Source organism: Podarcis bocagei (assembly GCF_964188305.1).
Source record: "Podarcis bocagei genome assembly, chromosome: 14".
In the NCBI taxonomy this organism is placed as follows: Eukaryota; Metazoa; Chordata; class Lepidosauria; order Squamata; family Lacertidae; genus Podarcis; species Podarcis bocagei.
Window position 1 is genome coordinate 43,049,616 of NC_138139.1, and position 17,253 is coordinate 43,066,868.

Genomic DNA, 17,253 nt, shown 5'->3' on the forward strand with positions numbered 1-17,253 from the left:
GTTTTGAATAGCTAGCAGGTCACGTAATGGGGCCACGAGGCTCCCGTTGCTGCTTCTTCTTTTTAAAAAGTCATTTGTATTGGTTTTACAAATGCAAAGTATAAATAAGCACAAACTAATAATAATAATAATAATAAATTTTATTTATATCCCGCCCTCCCCAGCCGAAGCCGGGCTCAGGGCGGCTAACAACAATAAAACAGTACAAAAGTACAACATAAACAACATTCTAAAATCATTCATTATAAAAATTAATTAATTCAAGCCACTGGCAACCATTGGGCCAGAGCTCTGCGAAGATTGCCGAGGGAGGGAGTCAGGCTGTGCCCTGGCCAAAGGCCTGGTGGAACAGCTCTGTCTTGCAGGCCCTGCGGAAAGATGTCAAGTCCCGCAAGGCCCTGGTCTCTTGTGACAGAGCGTTCCACCAGATCGGAGCCACAGCCGAAAAAGCCCTGGCTCTAGTTGAGGCCAGCCTAACCTCTCTGAGGCCTGGGACCTTCAAGATGTTTTTATTTGAAGACCGTAGGTTTCTCTGTGGGGCATACCAGGAGAGGCGGTCCCGTAGGTACGAGGGTCCTAGGCCATATAGGGCTTTAAAGGTTAAAACCAGCACCTTAAACCTGATCCTGTACTCCACCGGGAGCCAGTGCAGCTGGTATAGCACCGGGTGAATGTGATCTCGCAGCGAAGACCTCGTAAGGAGTCTCGCTGCAGCATTCTGCACCCGCTGGAGTTTCTGGGTCAGTCTCAAGGGCAGCCCCACGTAGAGCGAGTTACAATAATCCAGTCTGGAGGTGACCGTCGCGTGTGTCAGAGCTGCTTCAAGATCCTAGCTCACAGAGGATCACGCTAGCCAGCGGTCATTAAGTAAAAGTCTTTATTGAGTTACAGTTTCCATTCTCAAGCTGCTGCGTGCAACTCTACGTCTAATGGCTAGATCGGCGAAGCTCCGTCTGAGTCTCCGCCCCTTGTGCACCAACTTAATATCCTAGCCCTGCTCCACCTTTTCCGCCTGACTGCTCTCCTCTGGGTCCCTCTGCCCCCCGGGGTCTCTTCCTTCCTGGATTCTTCTGACGCCGACCCCCCGGAACTCCCTGTCTCCTTGCGCCGGGCTTTAGGACCTGGCTCCCTTTCCTGGCTGCCTACTGCGTCACTTTCCTGTGCATTTGAACTTGGCGCGCGCGCCCAACCTTCCACTTTCCGTCTGACCGTTTCTTCGCTCCCCGATGGAGGTGTGGCCACTCCTGACTCGTGCCCTCCCCCCTGTTGTGAGCTGCCAGCGCTTGATCTCTGGCGCTCTTCCTCTTCCCTGCTCTCTGGCTGTGACGCTGGTCCCGATTTCCAACTGCTCTCCTCGGAGTCCCCTCTGGCTCTATCTTCCTGGGGTGTCCCCCTAGGCTCCCCCCTTGCCCTGACCACTGGTGCTCCTTTCTGTGAATCTTCTGATTCACTGGAAAGACTCGGAGATCTCGGGTCGTCGTCATCACTCATCTTTTCTTCTGCCTCCTCCCCCTCGCTCTCTGTTTCCTCCCTTGCCCTTGCCTCTGCTCCTGAACCCCTGACAGCGTGGATCACAGTGGCTAGGTCAGGGCGAGAGAGGTAAGGAGCCAACTGCTTAGCTTGGCGGAGATGGAAAAATGCCGCCTTTGTTATAGCTGCAATCTGCGCCTCCATGGAAAGGGAGGTGTCGAAGATTACACCCAAACTCTTAACGGACGGTGCTGGCACTAATTGCGCCCCCGCAAGAGATGGGAGTTGCCCCCCCAATCCCATATCGCCCCGTCCCAGCCACAGGACCTCTGTCTTCGAAGGATTTAGCTTCAACCGGCTCCCACGTAACCATCCAGCCACAGCTTCCAAACATCTGGTCAGTGTGTCTGGGGCCGAGTCAGGATGGCCATCCATCAACAGATAGAGTTGGGTGTCATCGGCATACTGATGACAACCCAGCCCAAAACTCCGAACAAGCTGGGCGAGGGGGCGCATAAAGATGTTGAAAAGCATCGGGGAGAGTATCGCACCCTGAGGTACTCCACACACCAAGGAGTGGCGCGATGACAATTCCCCCCCAAGCGCCACCCTCTGTCCCCGACCAGAGAGAAACGAGCGCAGCCATTGAAGGACTGTGCCCTGGATCCCCACGTCGGCAAGGCGGTGGTCCAGAAGTTTGTGATCGACCATGTCGAAAGCTGCTGATAGATCTAGAAGAATCAGCAGCCCCGACCCGCCTCGATCCAGCTGTCTACGAAGGTCATCTGTTAGGGCGACCAGAGCCGTCTCGGTCCCATGACCAGCGCGGAAGCCGGACTGGAATGGATCCAGAGCCGATGTTTCATCCAGAAACCCCCCAAGCTGTTCAGCAACCGCTCTCTCAATCACCTTACCCAGGAACGGAAGATTCGAAACCGGGCGGTAATTGGATAGATCTAAAGGATCTAATGATGTTTTCTTTAAGAGCGGGCGCACCACTGCCTCCTTCAGTTCCCCTGGGAATGTCCCCGTGCCAAGGGACAAATTGATGATATCCCCCAGGAGGGCCCGCACCTCGTCTGGACACGCTCTAATCAGCCAAGACGGGCACGGGTCGAGAGGACAGGTGGTGGGCTTTCCAGCTCGGAGGAGTCTGTCCACATCGGCTGGGGATATCTGGTCGAAGTGGTCCAATACTGGACCCGAGGACAGTCGAGGGGCCTCCAGTTCCTTTATTGTATCCAAATTGGCAGGGAGGTCATGGCGGAGCGACAAGACCTTCTCCGCAAAAAAGCTCGCAAATGCCTCACAGCCGTGTGTCAATTTGTTATTTAAATTTGGCTGTCCCTCAAGGGACGTTAAAGACCTGATTATACTAAATAATTGCGCTGGGCGAGAGCTAGCGGATGCAATGGAGGCCGAGAAGTATGACTTCTTAGCAGCCTTCACCGCCATCTCGTAGGTTTTCATAAAAGCCCTATAAGATGTTCTTGAGGTTCCGTCACGGACACCCCGCCATACTCGCTCTAGCCGTCTGAGGTCCCGCTTCATTTTCCGGAGCTCCTCGGTAAACCAGGGAGCCCGGTTTCTGCGGGGTCGCAGAGGGCGCTTAGGTGCGATCTCATCGATGGCTGCCAGGAGCTGGGCATTCCAGCCCTCAACAAGCTCAGTCAATGAGTCGCCAGGGGGAGCAAGGTCCCGCAAGGCTTGGCGGAATCTCTCAGGGTCCATCAGCCTCTGCGGGCGAGCCCAAATTGGCTCGCCACCTAAGCAGGGTGGGGGTGGAAAGTCAATCCTGGCTTTCAGAGCGTAGTGATCAGACCATGGCACCTTAATCGAAGGAGACATGATCACATCTATACCGACGCCAAAGATCAAATCCAGCGTGTGGCCTGCTTGATGTGTGGGGCCCGAAACAAACTGGGAGAGCCCTAGTGTCGCCATGGAAGACACCAGGTCCAGAGCCTGTGAGGAGGGAGTGGCATCAGCATGGATGTTGAAGTCCCCCAATACGTAAAAACGTATCTCTTATAATCCCCCCCCCTTTATAACTTCTTGGTTTCAGAGTTTTCCAGTCAGCTTTGCCATCTCGCCATAGTCCATCAGCTTGGTTTGCCACTCCTCTCTGGTAGGGACGAGGCCCCTGATGCTTATTCACCAACACCTTGCTACTTCATTTTTATCCCTTATGTAGCACCATCAGGGGCTGTGCCATTGTACGGAGCATGCCAAGGAAGGTCTCAGCCCCAAGGAACTTCCAATCTAAAACCCAACACGGGGAAGCAGCAGTGAAAGGCAGGGGGGGAGGAACCTTCCTTGGACCGAGGGCCAGACCCCCACCTGGTCCACCTTCTGGGGTCCATGTGCTGGTGATGGGAGGGGTGAGAGGCAAAAGTGTGCAGGGGAGGGGAACTTGTCACTGCAGGAAGAGGAGACACCCATGCCTCTTCACCAGCCTGACTCGTCTCTGCCTCTTGGCCCTGCTCCTCTCCTGCTCCTGCCTCTGATTCTGGACTGCTCTCTGCCACAAACTCTCCCAGCTCACTAAGCCCTGTCACCCCTTCTGACACCTCCTCCTCCCAGTCTGCTCCCTCTTCTCCCTCTGACCAATCATCATTGTTCCACCACCACTGCCCAGACTCTGAGTCTTCTTCCCTTGGGGGTTCCCCAGCTGGTTCTTCCCACCACTCCTCTATGCCCAACCAGTCTGTGACGCTTGTGGACTTCCTGGAAAAGCAGGGACAGATCCACAGCATGCACTGAAACACATCCAGCACACATTTGAAACACACCAGTCCCCTCCAGGAATCCTGGAAACTGTAGCTTGCTGAGAATTGTATCTCTGTGAGGGTGAAACTACAGTTCCCATGATGCTGGACTAGGTATGCCTTTGGTCTAATCCAGCAGGGTCTCCTACCTGGGATTGGTCATGGGTGTAGTTGCACAGGCTAGGTGAGTCAAGTCTTGTTTCTGGCCCTTCCGACTTCCACATGGGTTCGCCCACAAGTTGGTTCTGCCCAAGGGCCTCCTGGAATCTGGAGTCATCATCACTACCAAGAATCAGAATGCAACTTCTCGAAAAAGCCTGTTCTTAAGAAAGCCACATGTTGGCCATGCCCTGGAAAATGGAGGAGTGGTTGCACCAGGGAAAGAGTGTTCCATAGTGTTCCATAGGCTTCCAGAGTTCCATAGTGATGTTGCAAGCTGTTCTCTTTTCCCAGGAAGCCAGTTTTAGATACAATCACCTTTTCCGCCCTTTCTCCAGGGCATTTCCAGGCTGCACTATTGCACCCACCTACTTAGGAGTAAGCCCCATTGAAATCCGTGCTGTTTGCTTTCAAGTAGACATGATTTTGATTACTCTGTCAAAGGGGATTTCCCAGTGAGTGGGCTAAGATGTTGCTGCTCTTTCTTTCATATGGCTGAAGCCGTCTTGACCCTTGGGGAAGTGAAAGTCCACAGCATTCCATCATGAACCACTGCTGTCTAATTGGGTGTGGAAGATGGGTGGATTCCCCCTCTTCCCGGGCTATTTCAAAAGACTGGTCATGGTGTTGATCTCATCCACCATAATAAAGGGAACTGTTCCATGTAGATATATAAAACTTTATTCGCATTAGCCAATGGCCATAGCAACAGTAAAACATTACAGTATACGCAGAAAAGGAAATTTGATATAAAAGCACAATTTAAAGTTCCATGTTGGTGAATCTATAGTTCATTTAACTGATTGTTGGCCTAGCCTTACTTATTTGCATTTTTTAATTGACTTAGGCATTTGAGCAGGTCCCCCGGGCTGCACTCGTGCCATACATCTAACACATACGTCACTTCCCCCAAAGAATCCTGGGAACTGTAGTTAGTTAAAGGTGCTGGGAACTGTAATTCTGAGGGGTAAACTACAGTTCCCAGGATTCTTTAGGTGGAAGTCATATGTTCTAAATGTATGCCATGTACGTAACCACAGACCAAATAACTGGGAATCTCCCAGGGAAAAGGACCATAGATTACTGATAAGAATTGTATGCATTTTGCATGTAGAAGATTCAACTCATGGCATCTCCAGTGAAGCAGAACAGAGTTTCAGGTTATACTGAGTGTTTTTCAATAGAATAATAGAATGCATTGCAGGGGGTTGGACTAGATGACCCTTAGAGTCCCTTCAAACCCTACAATTCTGTGATTCTACATCTTTACCACTGTACATTATCAAGTTATTTTTTTGGGGGGGCAGAACACTTTCTCTGGGGTGTATGTGTGTGGTCAGGCCCCCTTTGCCCTTCCTGGAGCTACTGGATCAAGGCTGCACTCTCAGTAAAAGTGCTCTTTTGTTTTGAACACCTGTGTTTTGCAGAGCATGCTTGCTGCCTTCGCCTTGGCTTCTTATTGCTCTTGGTTTCCTTTCTCGCCCCCCCCCCCAGGCAAAAGAACCCAAAGCAATCATGAAGATTGAGCACCTGAACGCCACTTTCCAGCCTGCCAAAATCGGGAACCCGCACGGGCTGCAAATCACGTACTTGAAAGACAACAGCACAAGGAACATCTTTGTTTACCATGAAGATGGCAAGGTGGGAGCTCTGAAGTAAGAAAGGAGGCTGCTGTAAGAGCCACCTTGCATGTGTCATAAGGAAAGGGCAGTAGAGAGCACCCATGGGTGGGGCTTGCACATTCCCCATGTTTTTTGGTTTTTGTGCAAACAAAAAAACTACGGCATCTCTCCCAGCTTTGTACCATCGCCATATTGTGATGGTGATGATGATTTCTTACCTGCTTTTCAATGACCAGGATAAAGAGGTGCATATTCAGCATATGATTTCAATCTAAGGAAGGTCCCAGATGTACCTCTATTGGACAAGAGTCCTGCATTTTAGGGGCTGCCACAAAGGAGGCCTTCTCTCTGGCTGCCTCCCTGAATTTCTGAGGGTGCGGGACCTACCAAGAGGGCCATTCATTCTGTAGATCTTAAGAACTAGATATTGAATGGTGATCTGCTGGAGCTGTCCAGCACCTGACAGTGGAGATTAGGCAACAGACTCAAGGTTTCAAGAAAGTGGATGTAGAGGGCAGAAAAAGGTTTGAAATCTTCAGGACCTTGGAGAGCTCCTAGGCAAGTTAGATGTTGCCTTGACAGGAGTTGTATGCCATGATGTGAGGAGGAACAAAGAAGCTGCTTTAATACCAGCTCAGACTGTTTGCCCATCTGCAGACAAAGCAGATGCTCTTCTGTTGAGTCATGGACCTTCCTTGCCATCATGTTGACTACCAGGAGCATCAAATATCGCTCAATGTGTTTTTGTGTCGCACCTGTTCTGTTGCAAGTGCAAAATACCAGATGCACTGTGAGACCGAAATATACATAGGAGGCTTAGTTTGGTCAGAATCGAGTAAACTAAATACATTACTTCTGTTAAATGAGCCACCATAGCTGGTAGAGGGCCGTGAAGATTTTTTCCAGGGCTTTCTGCTATGCATATACTATCTGAAACCCAAGGGGTGCATTGGTTGCCAGATGTTGAATATATTGGCATTATTTTTAGCTCTCCTACCCCACTAATAACCCTGGAGAGCTGCTGCCAGCCAGTGTAGACAGTACTGAACTAGATGGACCAATGGTCTGAGTTGGTATAAGGCAACCTCCTATGTCCCTTTGTGGGGCTGATGGGAGTTGGAGTTCAACAACATCTGGAAAGGGCCACAAGTCCCCCACCATACAGTATCATTTAAGTACTGCAGTATGATGGCTCTGGATTCGCTGTCTAGGAGGAGGAGAAGGATTCTGCCCTGGGTTACCTGGAGTCAGGAGATGCCGCCTGATCAGAAAAGGTTTGAGATCCACCTCGCCAGTCCTCAGTTCCTTTTATTTTCTTCTTGTGGTTTTCAGATGCAGATAGTTCGATAGATATTTGCACCAGCCATTGCAATGTGCATAAATGCAACTAAGCAGGTCAGATTCCCAAACTAAATTAGTGATACGGCTTAAAGCTCAGAGACCATCACTGCGGCCCCTACTTTAGTGCCTGTCGCTAGGAATATGTTCGCTAGGAATAGTTAGTCCATGCTGTCACCAGCTTATCTTGATCTGCAAGGAGAAAAGTTGCATCGTCATCATCAGCTGAGTTCCCTGGGTGAGGTAATATTAATAAAGGTGATTAACTCCTTACACTGATCTCTTTGCAAAGAGCTCCACAGCAGTGCCCAAAGCAATGTTCCAGCACCACCATCCCCGTGTGTGGACAGATGCTGTTTGTTTTGAGACAGTTGCCCTTTCATTGACTTGCAGAAAATGTGCATATGCTGCTTTTATCGGGGTGGATGCAGATTTTTTTCCACTATAATTTGAAGAGAGGTATCATAGTGAGGAAAGCTGTGACTGGTCCATCTGCTGCACAGCTGCTAACTATTGATGGGCAATGTCAAGAGCCCCTCTTGCTCTCCCTTCTTAAGGTCATAGAATCAGTGAATCGCAGAATTCGTTTTGAATCCTAGACTCCTAGACCTGTAGAGTTGGAAAGGGACCTTGAGGATTATCCAACCCAACCCCCACAATGCAAGAATATGCAGCTGTCACATACAAGAATTGAACCTGCAAACTTGGCGTTGTCAGCACTGTGCTCTAACCAACTGAGCTATCCTTTTATTCAGGGCCGTCTTACACATAGGCAATAGGGGTTCAGGGCACCCAGGCGCTGGGCTCTCAGGGGCGCCAGGCCAAGAGTCCAGGGCCCAAGAGTTGAGTCCGAGGAAGAGCCTGCCCATCGGTCGGAGTGCTGCAGCAGGCTCTTCTGCTGTGCGCCGTGGGTTCGGGGGCAACTGAACCAGCAAGACGCTGAGGTGGCTGGCCAGCTTTGCCCTCCTGCGTGCCTGGGACTGGGCAACCAGGGGTGGGGCTGTGCCGGGCGGATCTTTGCACCCCGGCGCCACATATGCTTAAGACAGCCCTGCTTTTATTTATACTGAACTTGAACCAGACAGCGCTTCAAGGATGCCTTCAAACAGAGGGCTACCCTGTGTAAAGCTGTTTGGTTTTCTGGATTTGACACTTCCCAGTGACTTGCAAAGTGTGCCTTCTATGATCTGATGAGCTGCTGCTGCTGCTGCTGCTGCTTCTTCTTCTTCTTCTTCTTCTTCTTCTTCTTCTTCTTCTTCTTCTTCTTCTTCTTCTTCTTCTTCTTCTTCTTCTCTTCCTCCTCCTCCTCCTCCTCCTCCTCCTCCTCCTCCTCCTCCTCGAGATAAACCTGTGCTCCAGTACGGTAGAAGAAGCAAGCAAGGCAGTGTTAGGTTTCCCCATTTTTGTACCCCATTTTTTGACAGGGCTGGCAAGCCTTGATCGGCTCTGATCCCCGCGAAAGCATACAAGAGTGAACTTGATTTACTAGACAGCACTGCTGACCTGCCTCTGACTCTGCCTGCCCTTTCTCTGTCATCAGGGCACCTCTTTGTAGCCAGAGCACCCTCTGCAGGCTGTCTCCCAGCCTTGCAGCAAATCTCAGCAGCAAGTTCTGGCCAGCAGGAGATTTCTTTAAATGTGCTGCATTGATAATATACTGTAAAAGGTTGTTGCTGCCATTACGCTTCTGGGCTTGCCTTCGAAATGAAATCCTCAAAGGTGGTGATCAAAAAGCTGTAGGTTTGCTAATACAGTCAAACCTTGATTCCTGAACGGCTTAGTTGCCGAACAAATTGGCTCCCAAATGCCGCAAACCTGGAAGTAAGTGTTCCAGTCTGCGAATGTTTTTTGGAAGCTGAACATCCGACGTGGCTTTCGCTTGAGTGCAGGAAGCTTCTGCAGCCAATTGGAAGCCACGCCTTGGTTTTCGAATGTTTTCAGGAATCGAATGCACTCCCGGAATGGTACTACTGTAATATATAACAAATTTCTAATAATTATCATTTTATGTTATACGCATTCTCAGGGCCCCTGCAGACATCCTTTTGCATTGCCCATTCATGAGGATTTGTGCTCCTGAGGGGATTGGAGCAATGATACATGTTCCCGTTTTCAGTACTGTTTATGACTATAAAGATTTTGGGGCAGACGTACTGTTTTGTTTCCATTCGGTGCCTGTCCTGTAGCTCCCTGCTGAAATCCTGTAACTTTTCACATCGCAAATAATCCAGAGGGGTTGTTTTCGTTGCACTGTAGTGCAAATGTGACTCTCCAGAGCCGTATCTGGACTATAGTTCTTTGCAGTGGACTCTAGGAATTCTAGCTCTGTAAGGAAAATAGAGGGACTCCTCTCAGCACCCTTAACTAGCTACAGTTCCCAGGATTATTTAGGTGAAGCCATGGCTGTTTAAAGTGAAATGACTCTGCTTTAAATGGAAAGCACCCAGACTTTCCTTGACCAAGAGTACGGTGACAAGTTCAAATGTGGGCAAAGGAGGGTGACTGAGATGATCAAGGGTCTGGAAACGGAGTCTTTTGAGGAACGGTTGAGGGAGTTGGGGAAGAGATGACTAAGAGGGGATATGATAGCCATCTTCAAATATCTGTCACGTGGAAGATGGAGCAAGCTTGTTTTCTCTTGCTCTGGAGGGTAAGATTCAAAGCAGTGGATTCAAGTTACAAGAAAGGAGATTTCGGCTAAACATTAGGAAGAACTTTCTGACAATAAGAGCTGCTTGACAGTGGAACGAATGACCTCAGAAAGTGGTGTGTTCTCCTTTTTTGGAGGTTTTTAAACAGAGGTTAGACAGCCATCTCTTGGGGGTTCCTTAGCTGTGATTCTTGCATTGTTGGGGGTTAGGCTAGGTGATCCTAGAGTCCCCTTCCAACTCCACAATTCTATGATGGGATTGGACTCTGTTAATACTAGAGTTCCGTTTTTAATCTCTGTTTTTATTACACACACACCCCGTTCGTATTTTTATGTGTTGCTTAGAGATCTTAAAGGTTTAGAAATTATTTTAAAACATATGTATTAGTAATAGATAAAACACACAGGGCAGCTTACAAAATCAGTGAAATGCAAAACGATTAACCTCCCCTCCCCACCCCCGCAAGACGTCTAATGCAAGAAATTTTGCCTGAAAGCCATCTAGCTTAGGCAGGTCCCCATTATGCCAGACATTTGCAGCATACAGGAGTTGGGAAACGGATTTTGCGTTGGAAACCCTTAAGGCTGCTGGAACAAATTTGCCGCCCTTTGTGAAAAAGAATCTGAGTATGGCTAGCTTTGTGATCTCCACCTTTTCAAGGGAGGTTTGCCAATGGTGCTTCCAAGATCCTGTGTGATGGAATTTGAGCCCTAGATAACTGAAGTATTTAATCTGTTCAAGGTTATGGCCATCCAGCAGCCATTTAGACCGGGAGAAGCTTCTTTTGAATACTAACATTTTAGATTTTTCATAATTAATGGATAAACCATTTCCAGAACAGTAATCAGAAAACTTCCTCAGCAGATATTTCAAACCTGGTCTGGAACGTGAGATGATGACCGTGTCATCCGCATATAACAACAAGGGGGTCCTTCTCAATGCAAGCAATGAGTTACCATGGAATAGGCAATTCCTAAGCTTATTAAGGACTGAGCCCCAGCAAACACAGTGGGACTTTGAAGAAAGCACGCGTAAGAATTGTGGCAAAGACCAGAATGCTACAAAAGCCCGCAGAAGTAACCTCCAGCAAATTTATGTGCCCGTTGCTATCCCTTCTGCCTCTTTCCCCTCAAATGCTGTTTTCTTCCTCCTCCCAGGAAATGGTGGACTGGTTCAACGCCATTCGCGCCGCTCGATTCCATTACTTACAAGTGGCATTCCCTGGAGCGAGCGACCTTGATGTGAGTTCCTCATTCTCTCTCGCCTTTTCTCTTTCTTTCTTCATTGCTTGATGTGTTGCTGTCAGTGCCTGGGGAGAGTCCCCTAAATCTCTTCTGGGGTTCTGGGAGAGTCCCCTAAATCTCTTCTGGGGTTTTTCTCCCAATCCCTGTAGAGCTGATTTGCATAACCGGAAGTCCTTGTGGCTGAGAGATCTATTTTGTTGAATATTTCCCTATATTGCAGAAACAACAGAAGGAAATGGTCTCGCTGGCAGGATTTAAATAAACATTTGCAATTTTATTTACAGAGAACAAGAAGTACAACAATGTGATAACATAATATTGTAATAATAATAATAAATTTTTATTTATACCCCGGCCAAGACTGGGCTCAGGGCAGCTAATACTGAACAGAAATACAGAATAGAAATACCAAATAGAAATACAGTTAAAAACATTAAAAACAAAACAAAACAAAAAAAACAAACAGTTGATTAAAATATAAGTTAGAATACAGTTTAAAATGGAATTTAAAATGCAGCCTCGTTTTAGTGGTAGCCTATAGATCAAAGCCATAAGGGGAGAAAACATGAAATATTCACCAGGGCCAACTATCCATGCTGGTCCTACATGGGCCAGCAAAAAGAGCCGAGGGAAAATTTATATACAAAATCTCATATAAGGGGTGCCATCAAAAAAATAAATAAATGAGGGGGGGATGTATCATCTGACGTAATAAACCAGAAATGGTAGTTGAGGGAAGTCAACGGGGGGGGGGGCTTGGGGTTGGAAAATGTATGTTTAGCAATGATATTGGAGACTTTTTTTTTTAAAAGAATAATATTTCCCTACAGACTGCCTGGTATCCTGCCTGAAAAACCAAACACCCCCTGCCAATCAGTGTAGACAATACTGAACTAGATGCTCTGACTCCCCCTGTTCCTAGGTGTTTCTAGTTGAGTGGTCAGGAATTACGTTTCCGAGCACAATTCAAAGTGTTGGTGCTGACCTTTAAAGCCCTAAGTGGCCTCGGCCCAGTATACCTGAAGGAGCGTCTCCACCCCCATCATCCAGCCCGGACACTGAGGTCCAGCTCCGAGGGCCTTCTGGCGGTTCCCTCGCTGCAAGAAGTGAGGTTACAGGGAACCAGGCAGAGGGCCTTCTTGGTAGTTGTGACCGTCCTGTGGAATGCCCTCCCATCAGATGTCAAGGAGATGAGTAATTATATAACATTTAGGAAACATCTGAAGGCAGCCCTGTATAGCGAAGCTTTTTAAGGTTTAATGTTTTGCTGTGTTTTTATATATGCTGGAAGCAGCCCAGAATGTCTGGGGCAACCCATCCAGATAGGTTGGGTACAAATAAATTATTATTATTATTATTAGCAGGACTGAATCTCCCAGTCTTTGGAGACGGCGGTCAGAGATGGCTTTTAATCATGCAACTGCACTGCTTAAGTAGTGGGAGAAAAATGGCATTGTCTTCTCTCTTGCCCTTGGCCAAAAGAAATGGTTGATCTTGGCTGAATGTACTCCTTTGGATTATAAAATCATTGCAGTACATTTTGTGCTGATGGGGGTCCTTTGGAGCGACTTGTTCTTCCCCCCGCTCTGAGGTTGTGTTTGTAGCAGAAATCAGGCCATGTCGTGGATCCCCATAAGTATTTCAACACGATACAGTCCTAGCTTATTCACCCCAGTGGCCCAGACGGCTGCAGCCTGGGTGGCTTGCTGTTTGCACATGTCTGTGATCAGCTGGTTAGAGCTGTTGGGATACTGCCAGGGAGACAAAGGCCATCATGACCCCACGCCGTCTCCGGACGATCCATCAGTCTCCCGTAGAACAGTATCAGTCAATTAGCGACACAAGCCTCAGAAACATCTGTCCACATTCCAAGGACTGGTGCACGCCCTTCGCAGAGTTCGCACAACGAAAGATGCACCCAGGAGAGCATTATTTACAACTTTATTCAGCGTTGGTCAGAACAAAGAAAAACATGACTGCCTGCCTGCGTGTCGAGGCACAGAGAGAAAAACAACAGCTATATACAAAACAGAAACATCCTGCGAACAGGAAATACGCAGGCTGTGACACAACAACCTGCTCCCTTTTTAAGGTGGAATGGAAATATCCTAACAAGAGCATGGTGCTGAGAATGCTCAGGTTGCAGGTTCGATCCCTGTATAGGGCAGCCGCATATTCCTGCATTGTAGTGGGCTGGAATAGATGATCCTCAGGGTCCCTTCCAACTCTACAATTCTCTGATTCTATGATTCTGTCAGGCTTCATGAGTCAGACTACTGGTGCACCAAACCCAGACGTTCTCCAGCCCTTTTCAGCCCTGCAAACAGGGAGATGCTGTGGGCCTGAGCTTCAGAGCAGGTGTTCTGTCCCTGAGCTACACCCTCTTTGTGACATTTGGACAAGTGGGGTTGTTTCTTTGGCAGGGTTATGATTCAGAAGATTCAGGGCAGGCAAAAGGAACAAAACACTTTTCGCACATTGCAGAATTAACTTTATTCATTTATGTCCATTGCTTCCCAATACTCTGCCCTTCTCCCCACCAGAGCCCAGGGCAGCTAACAGCTATCTCAAAAATATGGCCTATGGAACTACCTGCCACAAGGTATGGTGTTGACCCCTTTGAAGAGGGAGTAGAGAAATTCATGGGGAAGCCTTGAATGGCTAGAGAATAGCTAAATAGGAGCTTGTGGTTTAGAAGAATAGTGTCTCTTGATGCCAGGGTGTTATGTACTGAGTTGAATAGGATCCAATATGCAGCAGTCTGATTGCTCCGCAGGAACCACCCAATCCAGCTCCTGGTGGAAGTGAATCCGCAACCTGATTGGCCCACAGGAGAATCCCGGAATTAGCCAATCACGTGGGGCCCATCGTGTAAATAATGTATCTAAAGCAGACATTCTGGGGGAACTTCCATTCCTCCTCACCACTATGAGCTGAATAAAGAGCATGAAATCCACTCTCGACTCCAAGTATATTTCACAGGGTGTTGTTGCTTTTTAATGGGAGGCAGAGAGGGAGAGAGCTGCTGCCTTTGTGCACAGGGATGGGGGAGCTTGTAGATTTCCAGATGCTTGCTAGACTGCAACAACCACCTATATCCTGCTCATGGTGGCAAACACGCAAACAAGTAGAACATCCAGAAACCAATTCAGTCTAAATGCAGGATGGGGAAAAGAGCTCTACTTAAAAGGCTTGCTGAAGGAGAAAGGGTTTCAGTAGGCATTGAAAAGACAGCAGAGAAGATGCCTGTCACGAGGCAGGGACTCCAAGGGACAGGTCCTCCCTATAAGTATCTGCAAGAAGCCCTCAGTGCACAGTGAGTGGTTGGGTAAATAAGGGGTGAGATGATTTTTCAGGAAGCCTGATCTCAAGCTGTTTATTTTTTTATACACCAAAACCAGCACCTTGAACTGAGACCAATAGTTAATTAGAATAATTAGAATCATAGAAATAAGCACAAATACACATACTTACAAAACAGATGTTAAAGGGTTCCTGTATACAGACAGACCCACACCAGAACTGTAAAGTTGGAAGGGACCCCCAGTGACATCTAGTCCAACCCCTTGCAATGCAGTAATCACAGCTAAATAAATCACAAATCGTTGCTGAAATATGGAGAAGTGAATTTAAGATTGGAAAAATGAGAAATGGAGAGAACTGGAATTTCCAGACCCCTGATTCTGTGACATTTATAAAAACGAGCTTTTGAAACTTCTTGCAACAGAGTTTCAGCACTGACAAGTTCACTATAGAAGGGTCTCAATCCAAATGTGAGGGTTTATTTTAAAGCGGCTATTTTTTATGTGCATTCACCTAAAGAGGGACCTTGAGTTCATGTATCAGCTGAAAGAGATTCTGGCAGCAGAAAGGATTGATCGATCATGTCTCTCCTGATTCTTCAGTTTGAATGATGGATTTGTTAATTCTGGGTGAATTGCAATGGATTGGTACATAGATGAATCTTATGGGCGGTGAATAATGGTGTTTCTGATCATTTGTTTGTTAGCGATAAGTGTTTTGTTGATTAAACTAGCTGCAGATTGATGCAATTGCTGCTGAAAGTTGTATCTCCCTTTTTCTGGATTGCTTTGACCTAACCAACTGCAGTAGAGCATTGCCTTGAAATTTACAAAGTTCAGTTTTCAATGCTCAATGCTTCAAGTGAACCAAGCATTTCAGTGCATGACCTGTGCTTCTTTTAAGTCAGGCATCCAGGCAGGTGGGTGAAGTTAGCTAAAAAGACCCCCATGGGCCAAAAGGTGAGGCTTTGGTGAGGAACTGTGGATAAGAGGTTCCCCACTAATAATAATAATAATAATAATAATAATAATAATAATAATAATAATAATTTATTATTTATTATTTATACCCCGCCCATCTGGCTGAGTTTCCCCAGCCACTCTGGGCGGCTCCCAATTGAGTGTTAAAAACAATACTTTATAAAAACAACAACATCCATTCCCCGTATTGAAAATGCTCTTTGTTTCAGTGATTTGTGCTCTCCTTCTTGATTTAAGCGATTGGTGCACTCCCTTTTGCATTTCAAAGTCCCCAGAGCTCCCAGATCTTCACCAGTGTTTTGGCATCTCATTTGCTTGCAAGAATTTTGCCTGAGAATGCATTCTGTTTAGCTGTGTCTAGGGGCAATTTGTTCTCTCTGGTGTGCTTTTGGGAATGCACTATAAATGTTCTAGCACTGTTAGGTGCTGGGGGGAACTGTGGTAATGACTGAAGTCCCCTGATTTTTCCAGTTCTTTCTACTCAGAAGTAAGTCCTACTGAGTTCAGTAGGAATGATTCCCAGCTACATGCATACAGCATAGGTGGGGGAACTTTTCCAGCTTGCTGCTGACATTCCTCTATGGGCACATTTGAGCGGTGTTGGGGCACGAGGCAGAGCAATGGAAGCACCTCTCAGCTTTGCATATTAGGCTTGCAAAAAGCAAGAAGTTTTGTCACAGCTCGCTATCTACCCAGGCGAGCAAGAGGCATTGCCACAGTTCAAGGAGGCATTCCAAAAGGGCTGGAGGAGGGGGCGGAGCTGGGCTTGGAAGGGGCGTGGCCTGGGAGAGTGTGGAGCTGAGGGCCAGAGAGAAAGGACTGCAGGGCCACATTGGATCCCTGGGCTCTGAGGATTCTCACCTGCAGGGTTGCAGCCTATATCTTGGGGGGGATCAAACCCTTGACTAGCGCAGTGCAACGGATGGGAAGACCATGTGGGAATTGTGTGCCAGCTGTTGAACTGTGTCATGTCTGCTAATCCACATCTGACTTCTGTTTTTCACCAGAAGCTCTGGCTAAAGTGGTCAACCAAATCTATACTGAGTCCATTAACACCCAAGTTTTTCTCATGCATTATTTTTTTTTACCCACTATCTACTACCTGCAGTATCACTGTCCCTTATTTCTCACCAACTCTAGCTGGTGCCAAAGCTTTCTAGGAACTACTTGAAGGAAGGATACATGGAAAAGACTGGGCCAAAGGTAGGGGACATGTTATGTTTTCTGTCTATGCTAAAAGAAAGAATATTCTTATTTGTGCTGTTTAGAAACTTTGGGGTGGGTTCAAGTGTTTTATCAATGTTCTGCCTCGCATTACCAGAAACCAACCATGATGCTTCTGACTTACTATTTTATATTTATTTATTATTGCAATTACATCCCACTTGTCCTCTGAGAAGCTCAAGGGAGCCTGCATAGCTCTCCTCCTCTCCATTTTATCCTCACAACAACCCTGTGAGGGACATTAGGCTGAGGGACAGTGACTGTTCCAGGGTTACCCAGGGAGCTTTCTGGCTGAGGAGTTGAGACTTGGTTTCCCAGGTCCTAGTCAGACACTCGCAACACTGCACTGCGTATCTTGTGCATCAGTGCTCTGTGCTCAAGCCCTATATATAGCCATGTTTTCCACATTGCACTGTCTACTACACGCTATGTTGTAAACTGGAAATAGACGGCTTAAAAATCCACATCGTGTTTGCATTTTATGGCTGGAAGCC

At 47.5% G+C, this 17,253-nt stretch overlaps 1 protein-coding gene across 1 annotated transcript in view; it reads left to right on the forward strand.

The window, feature by feature from the left end:
• ADAP1 (ArfGAP with dual PH domains 1) overlaps window positions 1-17,253 on the forward strand; it is a 63,687-nt gene that overhangs the window by 39,626 nt on the left and 6,808 nt on the right. Inside the window, exons 7-9 of the mRNA XM_081169298.1 lie at window positions 5,892-6,038; window positions 11,166-11,249; window positions 16,676-16,738. Coding sequence (XP_081025424.1) covers window positions 5,892-6,038; window positions 11,166-11,249; window positions 16,676-16,738 — 294 coding nt within the window. The remainder of the gene's footprint in view (window positions 1-5,891; window positions 6,039-11,165; window positions 11,250-16,675; window positions 16,739-17,253) is intronic.